The 26634-nt window shown below is 38.7% G+C and overlaps 1 protein-coding gene across 3 annotated transcripts in view; it reads left to right on the forward strand.

Moving 5' to 3' along the window:
* The window catches only part of col16a1 (collagen, type XVI, alpha 1), a 101403-nt gene that overhangs the window by 11694 nt on the left and 63075 nt on the right, over nucleotides 1-26634 (forward strand). For all 3 annotated transcript variants that reach the window (XM_067361395.1, XM_067361397.1, XM_067361396.1), the window contains exons 3-8: nucleotides 8-76; nucleotides 1851-1968; nucleotides 9685-9808; nucleotides 10600-10881; nucleotides 11398-11478; nucleotides 18508-18582. In XM_067361395.1, coding sequence (XP_067217496.1) covers nucleotides 8-76; nucleotides 1851-1968; nucleotides 9685-9808; nucleotides 10600-10881; nucleotides 11398-11478; nucleotides 18508-18582 — 749 coding nt within the window. The remainder of the gene's footprint in view (nucleotides 1-7; nucleotides 77-1850; nucleotides 1969-9684; nucleotides 9809-10599; nucleotides 10882-11397; nucleotides 11479-18507; nucleotides 18583-26634) is intronic.

Raw genomic sequence — 26634 nt, forward strand, 5'->3', positions numbered from 1 at the left:
TCTACAGGTGTCAGCTGCCCGTCCATACAGGTAGAAGACTGGAAGTTTCCTCAAACTGCCAGACACAACATTACAGGTAAAGACTGCTGCCAATAGATCTTCTTTAAAGAAGCCAGAGATGAAAATTCTGTCATGTGCTCACCCTCAAGTCATGCCACATGATTTCCTTCTCCCAAGGAAAAGAAGATATTTAGTTGAATGTCCAACCTACTCTTTTCCTTACAACAAAAGTAAATGGTGGTGGATGGTTGGCAGCTCCAAAAAAAGACCAAAAAATTAGTCCATATGACTTGTACACTATATTGCAAGTATTTTAAAGAAATATGATAGCTTTGTGTGAGGAACAGACCAAATTTAAGTTATTATTCACTGCAAATCATGCCTCAAAAAGCATAGGAGGTTTGAGCAAAATGATGGCGATAAGACATAATTTTCATTTTGACTGAACTATCCCTATTCTCATAATTTTATGTTTATGAAAATGCAGAAACACTGTTTAGGGCCCATTCACAAAGGACTTTTTAAATTCAATTTAATTATATTAATAGGTAAAATATATATGAAGAGTTTGGTTCCAAAAAGCAATAACTCCATTTCGATTAATCTGAGTAAAAAGGTGTTTTCTTTACCACTAGATGAAAACCACTAATTTCTGTTTCAGACTTTCACATAGCATCTTTTGGTTATAAAAATACATTCAGCCGTCGCTCCCAAAATTAATTAAACGGGTCATCTTGTTAATGTTATAAATTATTTGTTATTACCGATTAAAGAGTATCTGGCGCCGCCGCACGGTTAAATAAACACATTTGCCGAGTACACTGGTATTAAAAATGGCTTTTTAAAAAAGCCTTCAATGTTTACAGTGTGTGGAAAGGTGCGTTGTGATTGGTTGAGAGCGGATATATTGCGTTCTACAGAAAAAGGAGACATTTGGAAAGAAAGGGAGAAAACATTACAGAATAACACGACGGATATCGCATTTTGCACAAAATTAATGAATGACTTGTCAATACCAAGATACAATGCTGATTTTGGCGGAAACTGCTTATCGCGTTTTGGAACCAAACTCTTCATATATATATATATATATATATATATATATATATATATATATATATATATATATATATATATATATATATGCAGTCCATTTTAAATTCAATTTAATTTTATATATATATATATATATATATATATATATATATATATATATATATATATATATATATATATATATATATATATATATATATATGCAGTCCATTTTAAATTCAATTTAATTTTATATATATATATAAATTCAATTAAAATTAAATTGAATTTAAAATGCATAGAATACAGTAAAAACAGTAATATTATGAAATATTATTGCATTTTAAAATAACCATTTTGTATTTGAATATATGTACTGTATATATTATGTTTGATTTATTTTTATTTTTTTATATATTTATATTTTCAACACTGGCTTCAACTCTATTTGTATGTCATTAACCACCCAATTATTTCTGCACACTTTATATCCAAAAATGGGAAAGATGTTCACTCTATATATGCACTGCCATCTGTAATCATTCCAGCCTTTTAATACACTTAATAAAAGTCCAACTGCCCATAAAGCAGTCTAAGAAACAGTCTATGAAAGATATAGATACTCACAGTATTAAGATTCCTCCTTTGGCCTTACATGAATTGAAAACTGTCACAGTTGCCACACTATTAAGGTTCCTGACATGAATTGAAAATTGCCTCAGCAGAGATGATACATAGCGTAGGACATGTCAAATAGCAGTCCACTGATTCATTAGCCTGTGGGGTGGTAAATGGATTTATCGCCCTATCTGCAGGTTTCAATCTGGCACACCGTTTCTCCCTGCTGAAGAACAGCGAGGTCAAGAAAATCCGAAATCCAAGAGGGCCCGTCATTCTTCGGCTTGGGAAAGTCCAACTCATCCAACCTACAGAGTAATTTGTTTTTACCTTTCCTCTTCCTGTTTTTCTTATCTATTTTTCCGCAGAGATTCAGAGAGAGGGAACGTTAATTTCCATCATTTTCTGTGACCCTTCAATTATATAAATAATTACACTTTCACTCTCAGTCTGTGGAGTCTGTTCATCCTCTAAAAGCGATACAGTTCAATAAGCTATAATTGCAGAATTACCAAAGTATTCTAGCAGGTCAGTACAAGCCTTGAATTCCTGGCTGTTGACTGTTATTTGGTCTAACATTTACAGTAGCATCATGAAAGAATCAAAATAATGTTACCAGAGAGATTCTGACTTCATCCTTATGTTATGTCCATCTCTCTGCAAATAAACATTTCAACAGATTACATGCTGCCTTGTGCTTTTCCACAGAAACGCTGTTAAATTTTTTATTAACAATAACTTTAAGTGCTTTTGGTGAGACCTCAAGGCACAGTAACAATCCGTTTTATGACAATGCTTTTATTGAGCCTTGCGTAGATGAAAAATGACAATGATATAAGCTAATGGGTTCTGTTTCCTCTGAGTTTTCTGGTACTGTATGTTGAGATGACAAAGTTTGCATTGGTTTAGACTACACATCAGGTTCCTTATTAGAATTTCCTGTTATCCTTTTCTCTAGACTTAACAGAAATGAGAGTTCGAGTGTTTGAGCCAAATAGTTCAGAAGAGTAATACTGAAGCTCTCGCTCTGGTGCTGCACTGTAGAACCTTTTTATACTCTTTTTGTACTTGCTCTATCCTCTGCAGTATATACAGTAGGGGTGAATTCAGGGTGATTGGGACACTTTTTGCAATTAAAATGACTTAGAAAATGTGTCCAAATCAAGCTGAAATCACCCCTATATCATGAACTCTCTCACACACACACGCACACATACACAAACACACACACAAAAAATGATGTCCTTCAAAAGCCCTGTATGGACAGGAGGGCTACTTCAGATTTATAGTGTTAAAGGCACAATATGTAAGATTTTTAGATTAAAATATATATAAAAAAACACGAGAACAATGTTATATTTTTGCTGACTTTTGTACTTACATTATCCCAAATGTATCCAAGAATTGTTAAATCCAGCGAAATAAGCAGTTTTAACCAGTCGCCTTTCAATGACATCATACACACGTTACCCTCGGTTTCCGGTTTTATTTTGTAGAAACCATGGAAACACCAAAGACGCTTTAATATGTTATGTTTTATTAGACAGGTGAGCAACTGTTTGGATGGATAAATTCATCGACAGAAAACTAATCATGTTATATAGATCAACACAGTAAGTCTTATTGTTTTCTTGATTTACAGCGAGTACCATGTTTTATCATGCCTAATATCGATCTAGCTTACTGCAGTGTGCAGCAAGATTCTCATAGCAGCCGCTGAGCGAACGCAGAGTAGTACTAGAACAACTTTCAACGCACAGATGTATCTAATATGATAAACAGTGCTGCTTTACCCCACATACACTTGACCGGAAGAAGCGGAAGCGGCGACTGCGGCATAATAAAAGTCCCGCTGATCTCGAGATGTGTGTTATGCTCATCTCTCATTAGCAATCTCTCCAGCAGCCTCATTCAGCTCGCACAGCACTCGGCCCTGTTCTGCTTCATACTACAGTAACGTTAATAATCTCATCCATGAACATGATTTCTGCCCGAGTCTTGTCGGATTCTTTTCCACCGACTGTAGACATGAACACAACACTTTCCATGATTCCACGAAATCAAGGAGTCATCAAGCTATGCCTTTGTTTTGAATAAGCGACCTCTAGCGGCGATAGTTGACATGGTGTGCCTTTAATGCTCTGACAGTTAGTCTTTAAAATAAGATCCAAATTTGTACATTGATTTAATCACATTCATCATACATAGCCTCTAGTCTTTTGAAGTTTAGAGTGACGTTAATATTATAATGGACACACTATCTTTATCTCTATCCCTCCTAGAGAGATATCCATTAGTTTTCAGATGTTTGGACAAGTGTTCTGTTTGTCTCTAATAGTGCTTGAGCAGCTGTTAATCTCCCTGTCGTAAGATGGTAGCTGTTCTCTGGCTGACACTCTCTTTAGCGAAAGCTGCTTGGCAGTTGCAAATAAACATGAGGATGTGACACAGCTTATCTTTGTGCTGATAGTGCATTGCAAGAAATGTTTCTTAAAGGTTAGGGATTTGGATTCCAGATGTTAGATGGAAATCTGGAACTCTTCTCTTTATAGGTGCATTTGTGTATTTGTGCATTATTTAATGCCATTTTTATAAAAAAAAAAAAGTGTTAAAAATAGTTTTATAAGTGGTGAAAGTTCCAAAAAGAGAAAGTACAGTTCAAATTCACTTAAAGGATTAGTCCACTTTTAAACAAACTTTCCCTGATAATTTACTCACCCTCATGTCATCCAAGAAGTTCATGTCTTTCTTTCATCAGTCGAAAAGGAATTAGGGTTTTTGATGAAAACATTCCAGGATTATTCTCCTTACAGTGGACTTCAATGGCCTCCAAGTGGTTCAAAATTACAGTTTCATTACAGCTTCAAAGGGTTTTAAACAATACCAGATGAGGAATAAGGATCTTACGCTGCTTACGCTGTATGTCCTATCCCTATTCTACTTACCTAACGAACGGGGCCAGTTTCCTTTTTTTTCCGCAAGTAGAATAGGGAAGGCGTATACAGCTTAAGCGTTTTGAAGAATTCAGAAAGTGTATGTTCAAGGCGATCATTTGTTTATATAAAGCAGTTGTATTTTTTAGAAAATGACCGATTGTTTCTCTAGATAAGTTCCTTATTCCTCGTCTGGTATTGTTTAAAGCCCTTTGAAGCTGCACTGAAACTGTAATTTTGACCTTCAACCGTCTGGAGGCCATTGAAGTCCACTTTAAGGAGAATAATCCTGGAATGTTTTCATCAAAAACCTTAATTTCTTTTCGACTGAAGAAAGAAAGACATGAACATCTTGGATGACATGGGGGTGAGTAAATTATCAGGAAAAGTTTATTTAAAAGTGGACTAAACCTTTAATTAAAGTGGCTATAGAGTATGTAGAATTCAGAAACCCTTGTTATTATTTTATAATCAGATCACATCAATTTCACAAAAAATGTGGTCAGATTTGCTAATATATGTTAGTTTCCAAAATGCTTTCTTGTTCCATTTCGTGTCTCCTTTAGCTGTAATAATAATTGTCTTATGGTTGAAAGTTGTACAGTTTGACTTTCTGAAACTTTGAAAGGAGAGGCAAAGATACACATACACACAGACATACCCAAATCCCCCCATCATCAGGGAGTACCTCTCTAAGAATGGAGCCCCAGGTGCTTTCTCCATTTGAAACCTGAGCTCTTTTTCTCCCGCTCTAAATCTCATCTTGTAGCCAGAAAGAGAGCAAGAGCCTGCACTTGAATCTCACTCGATATGGCCGGCTTACTGCAGAGGGGGAAAAAAAAAACAAGATTCTTCCTACATAAATGCTCTCCTACATTCTCTTTCAATGAGATAAAGTTTAATGTAAAGTCTTGTCAGCTGGTCTTTGATATTTGATAGCAGCAGTTGGTGTTTAAATTGTTCAGCCACCTCTGTGTTAGTCATTCTCTTAGCTTAGACTTGGCCTGTAATAGAACTGTCTACCTCTTGCTTTCCTTTATCTCAGATTTCACCTCACCTGGGAGAGAGATGGAGGGTGTATGTTTGAGTGTGTTTACCCAGGTCTTTGTATTTGTGTCCGAGAAGAAGTACAGAAAATCGGGGGCTGATAAGAATAAGATAATCAGCAGCTTGTTTTGGCTGATACTGATAGTTAAGCATTTTACTTTTTATAGCTAATTAGCTAATTAATTAAAACTACTCACTTGACACCTAATAAGTGTTGTTTAAAAACACTGAACTTTACAACTAATATAGGCGATGTGACCAACTCTTTTTAATTAGCTTACAAATTAGAAATGTTCTGTTTTTAATTAATGAAATATGCTCATAATAACCATAACTGGATTTGCTTTTATATCATTAGAAAGGTCTGCAATATGTTTGTTTTAGTCACATACACTACCTTTCAAATGTTTTCTGTTTTAAAGTGTAAATTACTTCTCTGATGCCAAAGTTGAATTTTCAGCATCATTAGTCCAGTCTTCAGTGTCACATGATCCTTCAGAAACCATTCAAATATGCTAATTTGATGCTCAAGAAACATTTTATTATTATTATCAATGTTGAAAACAACTGTGCTGCTTAATATTTTTGTGGAAACCATAAAAACGTTGTAGAAAGTACAGTGTTTATTTGAAAAAGAAATCGTTTTTAACATTATAAATACAAAGTTTTGTCATGAAACTCAAGATGGCGCAGACTGATGAGTCGGTCCTTAACTCAGTCAGCTTGCACATCGTTTTTTATAGGGCACAGCTGACTGCTTCCTGCTGTATCAGTAGGCAATGATCTTGCTGCTTATCTTTCAAATACAGTGGGTACGGAAAGTATTTCCTCATTAATTCCTCATTAATGTACACACAGCACCCCATATTGACAGAAAAGCACAGGATTGTTGACATTTTTGCAGATTTATTAAAAAAGAAAAACTGAAATATCACATGGTCCTAAGTATTCAGACCCTTTGCTCAGTATTTAGTAGAAGCACCCTTTTGATCTAATACAGCCATTAGTCTTTTTGGGAAAGATGCAACATGTTTTTCACACCTGGATTTGGGGATCCTCTGCCATTCCTCCTTGCAGATCCTCTCCAATTCTGTCAGGTTGGATGGTAAACGTTGGTGGACAGCCATTTTTAGGTCTCTCCAGAGATGCTCAATTGGATTTAAGTCAGGGCTCTGGCTGGGCCATTCAAGAACAGTCACAGAGTTGTTGTGAAGCGACTTCTTGTTATTTTAGCTGTGTGCTTAGGGTCATTGTCTTGTTGGAAGGTAAACCTTCGGCCCAGTCTGAGGTCCTGAGCACTCTGGAGAAGGTTTTCATCCAGGATATCACTGTACTTGGCCGCATTCATCTTTCCCTCGATTGCAACCAGTCGTCCTGTCCCTGCAGCTGAAAAACACCCTCACCGCATGATGCTGCCACCACCATGCTTCACTGTTGGGACTGTATTGGACAGGTGATGAGCAGTGCCTGGTTTTCTCCACACATACCACTTAGAATTAAGGCCAAAAAAGTTCTATCTTGGTCTCATCAGACCAGAGAATCTTATTTCTCACCATCTTGGCAAACTCCATGCTGGCTTTCATGTGTCTTGCACTGAGGAGAGGCTTCCGTCGGGCCACTCTGCCATAAAGCCCCAACTGGTGGAGGGCTGCAGTGATGGTTGCCTTTCTACAACTTTTTCCCATCTCCCGACTGCATCTCTGGAGCTCAGCCACAGTGATCTTTGGGTTCTTCTTTACCTCTCTCACCCGATAGCTCAGTTTGGCCGGACAGCCAGCTCTAGGAAGGGTTCTGGTCATCCCAAACATCTTCCATTTAAGGATTATGGAGGCCACTGTGCTCTTAGGAACCTAAAGTGCAGCAGAAATTTTTTGTAACCTTGGCCAGATCTGTGCCTTGCCACAATTCTGTCTCTGAGCTCTTCAGGCAGTTCCTTTGACCTCATGATTCTCATTTGCTCTGACATGCACTGTGAGCTGTAAGGTCTTATATAGACAGGTGTGTGGCTTTCCTAATCAAGTCCAATCAGTATAATCAAACACATCTGGACTCAAATGAAGGTGTAGAACCATCTCAAGGATGATCAGAAGAAATGGACAGCACCTGAGTTATATGATTGTCACAGCAAAGGGTCTGAATACTTAGGACCATGTGATATTTCAGTTTTTCTTTTTTAATAAATTTGCAAAAATGTCAACAATTCTGTGTTTTTCTGTCAATATGGGGTGCTGTGTGTACATTAATGAGGAAAAAAATGAACAAATGATTTTAGCAAATGGCTGCAATATTACAAAGAGTGAAAAATTTAAGGGGTTCTGAATACTTTCCGTACCCACTGTACTTGGTCAGCTTCTACCATAACAGTTTGCAGCGAGCTTTCAGGAACCCCCCAGCTCCACCTGTATAGATCTGCTACGGGTAATTCATGTATGCTATTGTGCAGCAACAGTATGTCTTACTTACTCACAGCAGTGTGTCATGTATGTAGCAAGTCCCGAACTTGCTCAGCAGCAGCAGCAATGACCAACAGCAGCAGCAGCGTAGTAGATCTATTCCGCCAAGACTAAACATATTAACATTGTCATATCCATTACCATGCCAAACACTCTGAGAGTTGTCATGACAGAAATGTCTTTATTGTCATTTTTGATCAATTTAATGCATTTTAATTTCTTTAAGGGAAAAAGAAATGTGAACGGTATTGTATTGTCTTTATGAAACGCTCAGACACACATGTAATGAGCTGTTCGCAGATTAAAAATAGCTTGATGGAGCACAGCAGAGTAATAACTCTGTTGCTAATATAACTTGCTAATTTGTTGCTCATTGTTCCTAATATAAACCCCAGGCTTGTCTGTAAGTAAATATGCTTCTCTCCTACATTCGGATTGGTCTGTTGATTTAAAAGTGGCACATGTCAAAAACTTCTTAAAGCAATTTTAAAAACACAAAAGTATTATCAGAATATGAGAATGTGATTTTGTTACTTTTCAGCAGATGATCCCAATCAAAACACACCCCAAACATAATGCATGATGGTGTGTAGTTCTTGAGAGCAACATGATATGCTAACTTGGCTAAAAAAAACACTGCAGTTTTATAGGCCACACTTACACACTGAAAATATGAGCCTGTTTAGTTCTTACGCACACACTATGAAAAAAAAAATGCACCAATTAAATATACCGTAGCAAATTATCGGCTAAAAATTGCTGTAATTCCACTGTTGGCATTCCATAATAACTGAACGTCCCCTGTTACTGGATGCCAATATATCATGCACCTCTATTCTATAAAGTGTCACAATATATAGACCTACTGTCTCCAGTAATCAAATTAAAAATCATTAATCTTTGATTTATGATGGTCCTTTCAGTGGATTAGTTTTGTTCAGTAATATCAACAAGAAATCTTTGAAAGAAATGTGTACCTCATCCCCTGTCATAACAAGTTTCATCCTGTACAAACTAACTTTCTCTCTCTCTCTCTCTCTCTCTCTAGTGCTTAGTCCTGATTTCATTTTTTTTCCTTGAGGAGGCCAGCCTCACTGTTATTACTCTGGATTCTAGCTCTCTGTTATAAATCAATGTCACCTCATTTTAGAGACAAACAAGCTTCCTGCTCATTGTCGTGCATGTTATGCATGCATGTATGTGTTTATGATGAGCTTCCCGCCGTTCCATGATTTGTGTGTGAATGAACTCCAGCCAGCACTGAGTCTATGTGTGTGTGTGTGTGTGTGTGTGTGTGTATTTGAGATGGTAAACACATTCCTGGAGTTTGTCTGCCCTTGACCCACCAAGAGGCAGGTAAACTGTTTATCTAGGAAAGAGACAGAAGTTGAGAATGAAGATGAGGATTGCTGAGCTGTATTTCTTTTCAAAATTAGTGTCAGGGGTTATCCCTCTATCTGTATCCACAGCAGCATTAATACCAAGATACTCCCACTTCTGCTACCATTCAGACTGATTCTGTACTATTACAACCCACCTGCTCCATGCTTATTTGTTTATTCATGTGCTGCAGTCTAACCACATCCTTGTCTTCTCAGTCAAGTGTTTCCTCATGGACTTCCAGAGGAGTTCACCCTGGTCTTCACCATGTTACTGAGGAAGAAATTTTTGAATGATAACATTTACCTGTTCCAAATCTCAGATGAGCACGGGTATCCACAGGTGTGTGTCAAGTCTATTGTGTCTTCAGGAAATTATCATTTCAATGCTATTATTTGTTAGATATTTTTATTTATATTAGACTGGGTGGTGCAGAATTCTTATATCCTTCTTCCATAACATGTATTTCAATTTAACAGCAAGCTAGTGCTTGATTATTATGCTACAGCAAGGTCCAAAACTAACACTTTGTTTGAGTTATTGTCTTTATGTGAGAAATTTGGCTTTGGCACATAAATTAAACCGTTATAGTTAAATAAGAAAAGAAAAAAAGGGGCAAAAAAGATAAAAAATGTAATCTTAAAACAGGCATCTTAATCTTGAAACAAGATTATATCCTTATTAAAAAGCTAAATAATTTACACTTCTGTTGAGAAGTTTCTTTGATCTTCTGTGTTTATTTGATCAGAAATTCAGTAGAAACAGTAATTTTGTAAAATATTTTTACAGTTTAAAATAACAGTTTTCAATTTTTTCAGGATTCTGTGATGAATAGAAAGTTCAGTTTATTTGAAATGGAAATATTTTCTAACATTATAAATGTCTTTACTGTCACTTTTGATCAAATTAATGCATCCTTAACGAACAAAAGTATTAATTTCGTAAAAAAAAAAAAAAAAAAATGACCCCAAACTTTTGAACAGTAGTTTGTTGTTATGAAATAATTAAAAACATGGCTAAAGGAAATATTAATGAGGTATGGAAAAAAACTTAATTGGACCCTGTACTGCAGCTTCAACAAAATCACATTTAAAATAAAACACTTGTTTTCCCTATTTATCATACTCCTTTAGTTCTCAGTAGACTGGAATGGTCCAGATGGCAACCTGGCCCTGCGAGCAAGAGGGTCTGACCCCGAAGGGCCCATGGTGGGATGCGTGTTTGACGGTGAGGGTGTGGAATCCCTGAAGGACATGCGCTGGCATAAGGTGGCTCTGAGCCTGCAGAGTAATGCGGCCTCCTTACACGTGGACTGCAGCTCCATTGAGAACAAGCCTCTGGAGCTCCGTGGCCAATTGCCCATCAATGGACACACGCTGTTGGGTATGAGGGCTACTGATGCTGCCCCTGTGGAGGTGAGGAACTCTGGTGATCCTACAAATGATTGAAGCCGTATTTTAAGCCTTTTCCAAAGGACAAAGCTTAGAATACAAGGATGTCAATTAGATGAATGACTGCAGAAGCCTCCAGCTCCTCTGTTAATTGAGTGCTACACTGCTAATGGAGTAGTCGGAAGTTGATGTTTCCTATAAGCCGGCTTCCCGCAGGTTTTGCCCTAGGCATCCTTTCTGCAAGGGAAATGTAGCAGGGGCGTGTCTGTGGATGTATGAGAGACAGGAAGACTACAGGCGCTTCTCTTCAGGGCTAACTCTACTGAGCACACTCAGCTCAAAAAAGATGAAAAGAACAGCCTGTGGTAGCCTAAACGAACTTCATCCATTACTAATTAATTAGTTTGTTAATCCAACCACTTAGCGAAATGATCATGTAAGTGGTCATATGTAAAGCATTGGGGGTCCAGCATTTAAATAGCTCAATTTCTCTGTTCTTGGTCTACTTTTAATATGCTTTCTCTATTTTTCTTTCTTCAGATTGATGTCCAGCAAGTGATGGTGTATTGTGACCCCACTCTGGCTATCCAGGAGGCCTGCTGTGAGATACCTGGAGCTAGGGTAATACTGTCAAAAACACCAGAAAATGTTCTTATACATGGTATTACGCCAAGTAGTGAATTAATTTCTATTAGTTGTCGGCCATTATGGGCTTGCTAAATGGCTTTGTATACTGTCATATACTAGACAGCAGGGTGCATGATGGCCAGTTTAATGGAAATGTGTACCCTATTCAAGTTTAAAATGAGATGTACACAGCAAAAACAACACTTGTTTGTACAATGTTTACTGAATGAACAAAAGATAGAAAATGTTATCTAAGGCTGTTGGTAGGTTTTGTACTGTAATAAAAGGAAAAGGAAATTACTTCTGTAATTTGACATCCAGTAATTGGCCATTTTAACATTATCAGCATTTAATTTGTCAAATAAATCAGACTATCAATAATTTATTTCATTTTGTAGCATAAAAGATAGAAAGGCTGCATTTGTCAGCATTTTTTTGGGCAACCACAAAAGAAAAAACTGACATTGAATTGTTATTGTTAACTATAAAACTATTAAAATAATTTTTGTTAAATTAAAATATCTATAAATATGAGATAAACTTATTAAGAATTACTTAAACTTAAAAGACACAAACAAAAATTAGAAATGTTGCATTGGCAACTTACTGAAATAAATACTTTCTTAAAAATAGGATCAAAATATTGTCTTGTTCCCATGAACCCAATATTTAATGTATTATCTCGTGAGCTAAGTGTGTCATCACACCCCTAATAAAAAACAATTCCCAACAACAACATTTTGCTGAGTGGTTTGTAACTTTGAAAAACCACAAACCACAGTGGCTGGATGTAAATGTGGCCCTGTTTTGGGGAAAGTTACTTTTAAAAGTAATGCTTTACAATATTGCGTTACTCCCTAAAAAAGTAACTAATTGCATTACTTAGTTACGTTACTTTTTATAAAAAGTAATTTGTTACATTACTTTTGAAGGAAATGCATGCTTTACTTGTGTTACTTATTTGAAAAAGTAACTTATTTTGTTGTAAATTGAAAAAAGTACTTTACTAGTTACTTGAAAAGTAATCTGATTACATAACTCAAGTTACGTGTAATGCATTACACTGGCCCTGACTACATACAACTAACCATAAACCAAACCTAATATGAGGCCTAACTTTAGTAAGCACATGTATTTAATTAATATTATTACTCAGTACTTAAATGTATAACAAGAACACCTTAAAATAAAGTTTAACCAATTGTAATAGTGAAAAAGAGAAAAAAATGTTAGAGAGCCAGATAAGTCAGAGAAAATAATAATGTTTAATTAGTTTCTTTGAATATGAAGCAGTCTGCATCAAAGTAGTCCTATACAGAGTCATTTAACAATGAATTGTCTCATGCATGTAAATTAAACTGTTAAATCTATAGGTTTAGCCTAGTGGATTGAACCTACCACAGAACAAGTATAGGTAAGAAGTTAAAAAAAAAAAAAAGGTGAGTTTTTTTCCCCAGCATTATAAAGAAATATTTCACCCAAGCTGATGAAACACTTGCACATGTTTTCAATGATCACAGCGGAGGCAAAGCTCATGTTTTGCTAAGGGAATGGATGCGTTCTTTCTGTCAAAAAATCATTGTTGTAGTTTTACTTGATGGATCAAGCTCCAGCAGCGGCTCAGCTTCCATCGGGACAGCTGTGGTGGAGGAACAGCGCCTGAGTCATCGATGTGGGAGTGCTGCTTTATTTGAGGATTTGGAATTTGGTGCGTTTCTCCTCTCTGAATTGATCAGAGCTTTGGCAAGACTTGCTGAATCGAAAAGGCTCACAGGAATGCGTCACTCACAGATAACTTCAGCCTGTATGAAAAGCATCCAGCCACCCACAGAATGAATAGTAAAGAAGGTAGAGATCAGGAAATGTCACCTGTGAAACTTATTTGACAAAGAAAGTGCACATGGGAATAGGTACAGCCAGCTCTGAGCTGGTATTCTGAATTTGATGCAATTTTGGATCAGAGGATATTTCACAGCCAAGAACTATTAGATATCATTAGTTGAGTGCCAGATGGACCATTTTTAGTCTGAAAGGATGATTCAGTGATTATTCCCTTTACATGTTAGCTGCCTATTTTTGAGGTAAGATATGAATAACATTAAAACCATGTGACTAAAACATGAAGGTTTCTGTTGTGAATGTAAGCCAACAAAGTTCTTTGTGCTCTGTTGTTTTGGGGCGAGTGCTCAAAGCTCCCTGCGAGCAGTGTTTAAAATGGAAACAAGGGCAACTGTTTCCTTCTGAATGCATGTGCATGGTTTTTAAAAAGAAGAGGAGTCAGCGATTACTTATTGAGATGCAGAGGAAAGGATGTCGCAGACGTCTTGAAAGACCACATTTGTTGAAAGTATCAATACCAGGAAGTGTGCATGATAACTTTATTTACAGTACATGAAATCCAGTGTTATTTTTGTATTATTTATATACTATTATAATATACATATTTTGAAGTAGCTTTTATTGTTATATTTGCAGTTTTAATTTTAGTTGAAGTTTTAGCAATTTAGTTTTGTGCTTTTGTCATTTTTATTAGTTTTACTGTTTTTATTATTTTCATTTAAAAATGAAGTTTTAATTTTAGTCATTTTAGTGCTTCAACCTAAACTTATTTCAGGTAATTGGTTCAGTAACCTTTCTAATTTCGTAAGTTTTTCGGCTAATATTTATATTTTATTTAGGGCTGTGTATCACCAACAATGTCACGATACGATACGCATCACGATACTAAAGCCACAATACGATACGTATCACGATATGGTTCAATTTAGAATTTCTTTTATTAAATTTCTTTTGAGCAGAGTTTAGTAACAGTAATATGTGTTTATTGAATAACCAGTGTTATATCAGTCATGATAACTGAAAAAAACTTTTGTTTTTGTCATTAAAAAAAACAATGATTTAAATTAAATATAAAAAAAAGTCACAAAAAAGTTTCTTTTAAAAGCTTGCTTTTAAAGTCACTCCCTCAGTAACTGAATTGACAATTATAGTGACACTGAAGCATATCAACAAAGCTCAATGACTAATTTCACTTGCAACAGTAAGTTGACTTGTAAGAAAACTATGTTAGTTAATTATATCGGCTATAATATTATAATAATGTCTATACTGCCTGTTTTTTTTTTTTTTGTTTGTTTGTTTTTCATCTGTAAAAATGATTTTTTTTTTATATCAACTAAAAATATGTTCAAGAACAACATACGTTTTTATTAACGTGGTCTACAAAATATGCGCTACATGAGTTTACAATACACACTTTTTATCATTTGTTACTGTATTAGTATACACCAGGGGCGGTTTTCTTCATTAGGGCAATTGGGCGACGCACCACCAAAAGTGAGAAAGGGACGGATTTTTTCAATCACATTCAACCACAGAGTTACGCTATCTGTCACTGCTAGGCTGTTTGTTCTGCCTCTGGATGTAGTCCAATCAGCGTCGAGTCACGCTCTGTGGAGTACCGCCTCTTTTTGGGCATTTCAGTCTGGCGGAGATTTGCCCCGAGTGCTCCCATAGACTTCCATTCAAAGAACTTTTTTTTCGAACTGCAGGCACTGCAATGCAATCTCTATGGGTTCCGGGAGGGCTCGCACTAACGTGCTTTCGTCATCATACGTAACCTTAACTTGTGCAGCGATTGGTGGAAACAAACATACCTCTATTAATATTTTTTTTTTAAGCGGAAGTGACATCCAATAATTTCCTCAGTGCATAACTTACATTTCACAGACATATTCTCCATCTGTAAATATTAGAAAGTCGAGAAAATATTTCCATTTTGCAGTCAGGCGTGGACGAGCTTCAGTAAGCACAAACTTCCGTGAACGAGCGCCGCTGCGCGCATGCGCGCCAAACATACAGAGTTCAATCTGAGGAAAATACATTTTGTTAAAAATATTTATTGTTGAAATTTTTTTTTTTTTTTTTTTTTTTTTTTGGCGAACATAATAATTAAGCCATATGTAGAATTTCGAACCTACAACTAAGTGTATTTGTACGATAGCAGTAACTGTGTAAAGTGACTATTCTAGGGTAATCAAAATAGCCTAATAATTAGTCTGTTCTTTTGTTTTTATTTAATTTCATTTTTAGTTTAGTATATTTAACTTCTGCTTTAAAAAACATTTAAAATTTTAGAATATAGCCTAGGCCTAATGTGATTTGACCCCATTTTTGCACATAATATAGCATATAGTACAAGGTTACATTCATGTTTGTTTTTATAGCCTTCAATATGAACATTGTTTCAAGGACAATATTGGGCAGGATGTGAAATAACAGTTTTTTTAATTAAATACAGATTTTTTTTTTTAGATCCCAGCCCTATGGCATGCTTTAAATACTGAATTTTCCCTGTTTTAGATAAGCAGTAATTATACATTATTATATCACTTGTTAAATGGTTATTCAACAATTAGCCTATTCATTCCTGCATTTCTAATTTTTTATTTTTTTTTTTTTTACGCCCCCCCCCAATAATTTTTTGCACCAGCCACCACTGGTATACACATACTAATTAAATGTGCAGGTCTCCTCTCGTGCATCCTCCCCACTGGACGAGGCCAATATCACTTTCGTTTCGCTTTCAGATATCTCTATTATATATGCCATCACTGCTTTTACCTTTCTAGATGTAATTACCGAAATCAAAACAGTCCATAAACTATATCCTCACGAAAACGTCAGTCAAGCCTCAACCTGAGAGATCGGCCTTCAAATTTCTCGGTTTCTGAATGGACGGTTTGGCTTGATTGACAAACGCTAACATTCAGCCATGATTTATATACCATCGACCTGCCCTAAAACGTTAGCACGCTTTGATCGATGATTTGGAGATCGCGTGTTTCTCCGTTCGAGAGCGTCACGTGACGTCACATGATTGGCTACATTTAAAAGCAAGACAGACACGATACGGCAGCTGCTGTATCGATACGCGCATCGTCAGGAGTTCATGACGATGTATCGTTGTATCGATATTCTGAGCACAGCCCTAATTTTATTTAGGCTTCATTACAGTTGATGAAATAAAGTAGTTTTAATTAGTGGTGGGCCGTTAACGTGCTGCGTTAACGTGAGACTCTTATCGGGCGATAAAAAAAAATATCGCCGTTAATCAATTCTCAAAGTTGGGTTGGGAGCTGGGTCTATACTACGCAAGCTATGATGACTTTCACCTTGATATTTTAGCGCGGATGTATACCTAGCCGAACTGACCCTTCGCAAAGACCCGCCCCCCTTAGTTACTGTTGCTGTCCGACAAGCCGTGGCGCTGTCACGCCACACACAGTGATAAATACACTGCAGAGCAAAGAGGATACTGACAACACGCCGACAGAAAAGACAGAGCAGGTTACTTATGATATTAAACAAAGTCCCAGCTTTAAAACTGTGTAGTTTTTTTAAGAAATTCAGATTGTTGTAGCGCCTCAGCTCAAGAGGCTCGTAAACCGATCATCTCTTACTACGAGTCCATTTATAGCATCAATTAAACATGAATGAACATGAGAATCAATGTTGTTTCAAACGCGGAAAGATGTCAATATACACAATTTTTTCAAGTTTAACTCCACCGAGGTTAATCTTCTAACTCCTGACTGCTTTGTCGGACAAAATGGCGGATTACTTTTAATCATTATTTGGGTAGTACACATATTCTGAATGTTTTCGGCAGAATTCAAATGAGCCATTTTAATCCATTTTAATCCAAGATTACAGTGAGATTAATCTAGATTAAAAAAATGAATCTATGCCCACCACTAGTTTTAATTAAAGTGCTCCAAATATGCTATTTAAAGGTTACTAATTTAGTTTTGGAGCTCTCTTAAAATAGGTTTACATGTATCCAAGGTCAAAAACCACTTTAATTTTCTCATAATATACATCGTAGCATCACTTAATTTTCTCACAGTGTCTAAACGGTTTGATAAAGATTCGGTCTCTCTAAACCCTTCCTTTCCGAAAGCCTACTCTGCTCTGATTGCTCAGATGGCCCAGTCTCTTATGATTGGTCTACCGCTCACAGCACGTGTCAGAAATGAAACGGCCATTACCATTATCTGAATTTCGGCTCTGGAGGCTTGCTCAGCACTTGTATACATAGTGATATGAACAGTAAAGGTCCTTGCACATTGAGTCGGAAATTTCCGTATGTGTTTTTTCGTATTCGCCATCCTAAAAATCCATCACGCACAGAACATACTGAGTCTGATGCATATTAATCTGTTGCGAAAATATTTGCAAAACAATACAAAATGAAGTCTTCAAGCAGTGGGGATGATTTTGTTGTCCTCTCTCTTCTTAAAAAAGATAAAATAAAGAGGAAATATTGGGTCCATCCAATCCTGAGATTGCATAGAGAGGAAGGACAGTTCCACCTCCTTATCAAGGAGGTGCGGGGGGTTAACCCGAGCAATTCAAATTTTACTTCAGGATGTCAGTGGCTCAGTTTGATGCTTTGCTTTTCTGCCACAATCTGTTTTTATATGCCATCTCTGTGTATTCCGCACATTGTTTATCACAAAGTGGATCAACTTGTCAGGCACCATTCTTGATTTTGGCATTCTCTTGTACGGTGGCTCAGAATTGTCAATACACCTTTCAAAATGATTGTTACAGATGCGAAAAACAGAAAATCAATCCTGATCCGAATTTTTTTATGACAGATGAAAGTTTTAGAGGCAGTGTGCAAACGTGATTGACACAACGTGTGGTCGTATTAATTTTGTAACGTGTGAAAATTTTGGAAGTGCATGCAAAGTGGATTTGCTTTCACAGCACAGAAAACAGCATCTCCTCGACAGGCTGGCATTATTCAAATTTGTTACCAACCTACATAGGTTCATGCATAGGTTCATGAATTACTGACGACTTGTTTCAGCTCAGAATATTTTTTTTTTCTTTTGACAATAACTCCATTTAGCGTGCACTATGATCTTTGAAACTTTGCACCCCCCTAATAAGGGGACTTTAACAATAACAACAATAATCAAATTGGTTTGACTTGTGATCTCTGTGCTTCCATAGTGCCCACCAGATGCTCCCAAGAGTCGAAGAGCTGCAGAGAACCAGGTGGAGTTTATGCCCAGTCCCTTCTCTGAGGTAAATTATTCTTAATCTTGTGCAATTAAAACCTTTTTAACCAAAAAACAGGTTGTAGAAATGTTATTATTGAAATACAGCACATAAACTCATTAGTTTGCAACAAGATCTCTCGATGCTGCACTTGAACATGAGCCACTGAAAGTGTGCAAGGGCCTCTGATGAACAGATCTTACAGAAATTAAGAGAGGGTTTGTTAGTTCTTGAATGTGGGATCTGATCTTGAGATGGTTTGAAGACGCACAGTTTTTGCTCTCAGTGGGTGCCATTAAGGGGGCGTACAAACAGGATGCATTCATAAGCAACAAGAATGGAATATTTTGAAGAGGCCTCTTGAAACTGAATTGTTTTTATTCAACATTATTTTAAAAAAGCAACACAGATACACAGTGCCCAAACACATCCATCAAATGTATTTGTACATATTAACCAATAATTAAAAATGGTGCAAAATGAACAAATCCCATGTGTATGCCTTCTAAAGCCCAAAGAGGTGATCTTTCTAGAATAGGTTTACCAGGTTTACCCTTTAGGCAGATATGATAATATATACTAATGTGCAGCATCCAGTTGAGTTTTTCGTACATTCCCCCTGTTAGAACATATGAATGGTTCATCCCAGCAGCATTACAGCACATAAAGAGATGAAGATATGAGATGAAGATGTGATGTAGGCTGATAAATATTTCTCATTCTGATATATTCGACATAAAATGACACAGTTAGTGGCCATTAAGCATCCCACTAGCAGGCAGTTGAATGAGCTCTTCTGCAGAAACTGGGAATGAACGTAAATTCTTATGAACAATGCCCAGTGGGCTGTAGCAGTGCTGAAATCAAACATTATCTGCTTCCACTGCTCTTTTATTAATTTTTTTATTCTTGTCCTTCTTGCGCTTTCCTATTCTTAGTGGGAATTTTGCATGCAAACTGAATTGTTGGCCCTTCATCTCCAGTTTAAGATGTGTTCTCACTGCACATTAATACTTAATACTAGAGCTGTCTCTGACTAAAGATTTTAGCTGACTATTAGACATTCATTTAAGCCATTCGTCAACTAGTCATGTTTATGATATTAATTTAAATACTTAAATATACAATGGGTACGGAAAGTATTCAGACCCCCTTAAATTTTTCACACTTTGTTATATTGCAGCTATTTGCTAAAATCATTTAAGTTCATTTTTTTTCCTCATTAATGTATGTAACCCAGTTCAGGTTATTAAGCACATTAACTCTTTTTCTTATGTAATGTGGTACTTATAAGGTTTTATGATCCAGATAGCATCATAACAGTTTCTGTGTGCTCAGTTGATACATTTATGAACTGCCCCTTTAAATGTTACGGTGAACTATAAAGTTTGTTTGTGATGCACTTGCTGAAAACGTGTTTTTGCCCAGCATGTTTGTTCCTCCTTTGGTGATTTGTTAATTTTTGACTTATTCCCGCCCTGATAAATATAGAAAAGTCTGATTGGACAGGGGGGGGCAGAGCAAAAATGGCAGATGAGAGTAAGAGTGTTTGATGGGTCTTGTGAGTTATTAAGCCTAAATATAGAGAATTAACTGCTGAATAAGTGTGTTAACGACATATTTTAGATTAAGTAAGTTTTGGGGAAACCTGTCTTTATTTTTATTGTGCTTTTACACTCAGTAGAAGAGTTAATCGTGAATCTATTTTTTCGTTTTTTTTCTAAGAGCACCATAACATTTCATTCCTCACTGTGTGTGAAGGCGAGCGAGAAATCAGACAGCTGACTGGTTATTGACTGCAAGAGACATTAAAGTCTAGTTTATTTGTGGAGGAGACTGATTTCGGAGAACTGAAACTTCTGAGCGAGGCCGCACACTATATCCTCGCTGTTTACGTGAGAGACTTGCGGCGCCCTTCTGCCGACTGCCGGGGGAGTTGAATCTCTGGGCGAGGCCGCACGCGATATCCCTTCCTCGTTGTTCATCCGGGAGAGATTCACGCCGCCCTTCTGACGACTGCCGGGGACACGACTGGATGATTGGCCGCTTCCAAGGAGGAAATTGCGGAGTTCAGCTGCCTAAAAAAAAAAAGGGCGTTCAGGTGATCTGTTGTTTGTTTGGCTCATTGAGTGAAGAGGCCATTTGTTGTTTTCTAGGCCCCGACGCTCCCCAGCAACGTTACAGGCCTGCAACGTGTGTGTGTGTGTGTGTGTGTGTGGGCCCACATAACTGTTAAACTAATCTTTTACGTTCTACTTTGGTATTTCACACTGTTGGTTGGGGTTATTGTTACTAAGTAAGTGTATTATGAGGTTTTGATTTTCCCTCATCTAATTCTTACAGTGTCCTGTGTTGTTAATATTTGTAATTGAGTACCATCTTTATGAAATTCATTAATTTGGATTATACAGGATTTTCTTATGTTGAGAATTGCTGTACCGGTATTTTAAAAGGTATGTAGCAAAAGTACTATACACAACAGTCCTTTATTAATTTTTTTTGAATCTTTATTGACACATAATATCCACTCGTTTCTATATTTCCCTATTGTTATAAATAAATTTTAGTGTTAATATTTTCATACTTACCCTTTGTGTTGATTGAAGTTATTCTTGTTGTCGGAGGGTTCTTGCTGTATATAAATATTATTAAATGAGTATAAGCCTAAATACTTTGAGTTACAATAGTCATATAGGGTAATAGGGGGAATATTAATTCATAGTCGGGAGACATCTTTCAGAACCCGGTGCTCCGCCCTATTAAAGGTTAAGGGTAGGGGGCGCTACACAATTTGGGGGCTCGTCCGGGATACTACTTCCTGTTACCCTGATGAAGACACAATATATAGTGAAAACCAGAGCTGTGTTATATATTAATCTTCAATAGGTCAATTAATTATTATCTGCCTGAAGTTTCAGCATGGCCGTTGGAAGTAGCCCTCTTCTGCACGCTGAACTCTCCAAGTGGTGTAAGGAGGCAGAGATTGAGGAGACTCATGCCATACTGTTGATTGGCGTACCTGCAACTACTGAAGTGGCAATTATTGAAGATACTGTTCAGACTGTAAAAGTCTTGGGAAGAGTGCGGGTTAGAGATTCGAAATTGGGGCCAAGTCCTGGTACCCTCTTGGTGCTATGTGAGTGTCGTGAGGTCATCGACCCTGCCCGTATCCCAGCTGAACTGCAGCGGCCAGATGGAGAAGAGTCATGGAAAGTTGTCGTGGTACCTGTTGATGTTTCAGCCTCTGAGTTTTCCAAGAAATTGTCAAAGTTCTTAACGGATGAAGGAAAGTCTATGACTGACGTACAGGCCTTATTTTCTCCACACAGTTCCAGTTCCCCTGAGTCCATTATACGTGCGGTGGGCGAACTTCTGGAGAAGACAACAAAATCATCAGGTGAGACTAATGCTTATCGACGACTACGTATCTTTTCTGGCACCATTCCAATGCCATCTGGAGAGGAAAGTCTAGAAAACTGGATAGAACAGGCCCGATTAATGACTGAGGAATGTGAGTGCTCTGAAAAGGAAAAACGACGAAGAATAATGGAGAGTGTGAAAGGGCCTGCTCTTGACATTATCAAAGCTGTTCGACTTTCAAGTCCAGAGGCAAGTGCTTCTCAATACCTAGAAGCTTTAGAAAACACATTCGGAACCTCTGAGTCAGGGGAGGATCTATACTTTGCCTTTCGTCTTTTACGTCAATTCCCTGGGGAAGCTTTGTCAGACTTTCTGCGTAGGATGGAGAAATCCTTGACTAAAGTGGTACAAAGAGGAGGATTAAGTCTCCAGATGATGGACAGAACAAGGGTTGAACAGCTGATTAGAGGTGCGGTTGAGTCAGATCTGATGCTTCTGCAGTTAAGACTGAGGGAGAGAAGAGAACAGCCACCCACTTTCTTAGAACTGCTAAATGAAATCAAAGAAGCGGAAGAGAACGAAGCTGCTCGCCATAAAATCAATACATCTGTGAAGCCCATACAGCTGAAGCAGGATGATGATGTAATCCGACAACTCCAAGCAGAAATTCAGGGGCTAAAATCCAGATTTGGGGAAGATCCAAACCCCGTTTCTGTTTCCTCCATGAGGGTTGATCAGAAAGACAAGCCGGAGAAGAAAAGAGTCGACACACATGGAGAGTCTGAAGTACAAGTATTAAAGAGGCAAGTTCAACAACTGCAACAACAGCTAGCAGTCATGAGTATTAGTTCCACTGCTCAGTCACATCCCAGGCCTGTTCCAGTTTCAAGTAGAGAAAGGCCAGTAAAGCACAACAATGATTTCTTCTGTTATCGGTGTGGAGAGGATGGACACATCGCTACCAAGTGTCAGTCGCCTGAAAATAACTCACAAGTAATACAGAAGTTGTTACGTGCTCTCCGAAAAGCTAAGACTGAAAGGAACCAAATGACTGGAAACAGTGCCACTTCTAGCAGTCTAGACTGCTTTTCTAAAAAGAGTCAAACTGAGGTCTGTGGGGTGAGTCAACTTCCCAGAGGATTAGTGGGCCCTGCCTCAACCATTTCCGTGGAGCTGAATGGATGTCCCTGTCAAGCTTTACTGGACAGTGGGTCCCAGGTCACCATTGTATTCGACCAGTGGTATTCCAAATACTTATCGCAGATACCCATCCATCCACTCACTGGATTGTCCATTTGGGGACTGAGCTCTTCTAGTTATCCATACAAGGGATATATCATAGTGGATGTTTTGCTTCCTGTTTCCCTCACAGGGGTGAAAGAGTCAGTCTCCATTCTTGCTTTGGTCTGCCCAGAACCTCAAGGTCCCCAGCAAGTTCCCGTAATAATCGGCACCAACGCAAGCTTCTTTCAACGTCTGACCATGCTCAGTCAGGACTCTGGTGTATCAAACCAAGCACACTCACTGAGGATTCAGTCGTCACTCCTCAAACCCTGTTTACACCAGGTTCAGGGAAAAGTGGAAGTCACCGAGCCAGTGGAGGGACAGGTCAAGTGGAAAGGACCAGAAGCCCTAACTATCCCTTCAAGGAGTGAAGTGTATGCTATGTGTAAAGTGGAGTGTGAGAAGCCATTGAGAAAAGACATATTTCTCGTGGAAACGCCAATGGATAGTCAGCTTCCAGCTGGACTGTTTATCCCTCCAACTGTTCTGCCTTATTCCGCCATTGATGAGAACAAATTCAGAGTGCTGGTTTGCAATGAGACCTTCAAAGACATCAGCATCCCCACTGACACAGTCATTGCTAAAGTTTTTCCCACGGACACAGTCACAGTTACCTCAAATGCTCCAACTGATCTGAAGAGGATAGATCCCAAAGTGTTCAAGTTTGGTGACTCTCCTATTCCTGCTGATTGGGAGAAAAGGCTTAGAGAGAAGTTAGCTGAGCACAGAAATGTGTTTTCCCTTGAGGAGTGGGATGTGGGACGAGCCAAAGGTGTGAAACATAACATCAGACTGAGTGACAGCAGACCATTTAGGGAACGATCCAGACGTGTTGCACCTGCAGACATTGATGACGTGAGGCGACACATAAAAGATCTGTTGGCTGCAGGTATCATAACAGAATCCAGGAGCCCTTATGCCTCGCCAATAGTTATTGCTCGAAAGAAAAATGGAACAATCCGCATGTGCATAGACTACCGGACTTTGAATTCCAGAACAATTCCTGACCAATACACCACTCCCAGGATAGATGATGCTTTGGACTGTCTGTCCGGAAGTAAATGGTTCTCTGTTTTAGACTTGCGTAGTGGCTATTACCAGATTGAGATGGCTGACGAGGACAAAGAGAAAACAGCGTTCATCTGTCCTCTGGGTTTCTACCAGTTTGAACGCATGCCACAGGGGATTACGGGGGCTCCAGCCACATTTCAGCGGCTGATGGAGAGAGCTGTTGGCGATATGCATCTTCTCCAGGTCATCGTATATCTGGATGACCTCATTGTCTTTGGGCGTACCCTGGAAGAGCATGAGGAACGGCTGTTGAAAGTGTTGGGTCGCCTGGAAGAATATGGGCTCAAAGTGTCTATAGATAAGTGCCAGTTTTGTCAGCCACAAGTCAAATATGTCGGACATATTGTATCGGCTGCCGGCATAGCTCCTGATCCTGAGAAGGTGAAAGTTGTGTCTCACTGGAAGATGCCACATGATCTGAAATCCCTGAGGTCCTTTCTTGGCTTTTGTGGGTTCTACCGTCGCTTTATCAAAAACTACTCTGCCATCGTGAGACCCCTGACTGACTTGACCAAAGGTTATCCTCCTGTCAAAAGTCACAATAAAGTTGTCCAGAAAGGGAAGTATTACAGTGAGTCAGAGCCGTTTGGTGAGCGTTGGGACCAAAAGTGCACAGAGGCCTTTCATAACATCATTCATTGCCTTACGCATGCTCCAGTACTGGCATATGCAGATCCAGCTAAGCCCTATGTCCTACATGTTGATGCAAGCCTGAGTGGTTTAGGTGCCGTGTTGAATCAGGAACATCTAGACGGACTGAGACCTGTCGCCTATGCAAGCCGTAAACTGAGTGCTGCTGAGCGCCACTATCCCATTCATCAGTTGGAATTCCTGGCACTCAAGTGGGCTGTTGTGGATAAATTCCACGATTACCTGTACGGAGCAAAGTTCACAGTTAGAACGGATAACAATCCCCTCACCTACGTTCTGACAAGTGCAAAGCTTAGTGCTACTGGGCATCGATGGCTGGCTGCCTTAGCCACTTATGACTTTAGCCTTCAGTACAAACCAGGTCGTCATAACATTGATGCGGATGTATTGTCGCGCTATCCCCCTCCCACTGACCTGCCGCAAGAATGGGTGGACCTACCAAGCTCTGGAGTAAGGGCCATCTGTCAGCTTGCCGATACTCACCACTCCGATGAATCCTGCAGTAGACTGGTGGATCAGTTGGGTGCTACTTCAGAAGTCATTCCTTCTGCATATGTATGTCCAGTACAATTGGAAATGGGACACAAGGAGCAGTTGTCAAACTCTGACTTGAGACTAGCACAAGAGCAAGACCCCATCATTGGACAGGTGAAGCAGGAAGTGGAGAAAGGGCATATACTTACCACTACGAAGAGTTCTAACCCCATTGAGACTCTCTTACGGCAACAGGGTACAAAGTTAAGCAGTCGCCAACACCTCTTGTACCGAATTACAAAAAGCACCTGCGGGAGAGAGAGACAACAACTAGTTTTACCAGAAAAGTACCGAACCCAGGTGCTACATTCACTACATGATGAATCTGGTCACCTGGGAATCGAGAGAACCACAGAACTTTGCAAGGATCGTTTCTACTGGCCACGCATGAACAAAGACGTGGAGCAGTATGTGAAGGAATGTGGACGATGTATCGCTAGGAAGACTCTACCTCAAAGATCTGCTTACTTGAATCACATCACGAGCAGTGGCCCACTCGATCTGGTCTGCATCGATTTTCTGTCCATCGAACCTGACTCAAAGGGAATTTCCATCGTTCTGGTTGTCACAGATCATTTCACCCGCTATGCGCAGGCATATCCCGCCAAAGACCAGAAAGCGTTAACTGTGGCCAGGATCCTTGTTGAGAAGTTCTTCATACACTATGGTTTGCCAGCGCGCATTCACTCTGACCAGGGGCGTGACTTTGAAAGTAGGCTCATCAAAGAACTCCTTGGAATCCTGGGAATTCGCAAATCACGGACTTCTCCTTACCACCCTCAAGGAGACCCGCAGCCAGAGCGTTTTAATCGGACTCTTCTTTCCATGCTGGGAACCCTGGATCCTGCCAGGAAGAACAGGTGGAGCCAAAGCATCAGTCAGTTGGTGCATGCGTACAACTGTACCAAAAACGAAGCAACTGGTTACTCACCTTATTATCTGTTGTTTGGGAGAGAGGCGCGTCTTCCAGTAGACGTATGCTTCGGGACTTCAGTGGCTGGGGAGAGTGGGATGAAACACCAGCAGTACGTCGAAAGAATGAAAAAAGAACTGCAACATGCATATCAGTTAGCCTCTGAGAGTTCCCTGAAGACACAGCAAAGGAACAAGAGACTGTATGACTGTAAAGTGAAACATCAGACTTTGGAGAAAGGAGACCGGGTGCTTATAAAGAACCTA

Source organism: Chanodichthys erythropterus, chromosome 15 (genome assembly GCF_024489055.1).
Source record: "Chanodichthys erythropterus isolate Z2021 chromosome 15, ASM2448905v1, whole genome shotgun sequence".
Taxonomy (NCBI): Eukaryota; Metazoa; Chordata; class Actinopteri; order Cypriniformes; family Xenocyprididae; genus Chanodichthys; species Chanodichthys erythropterus.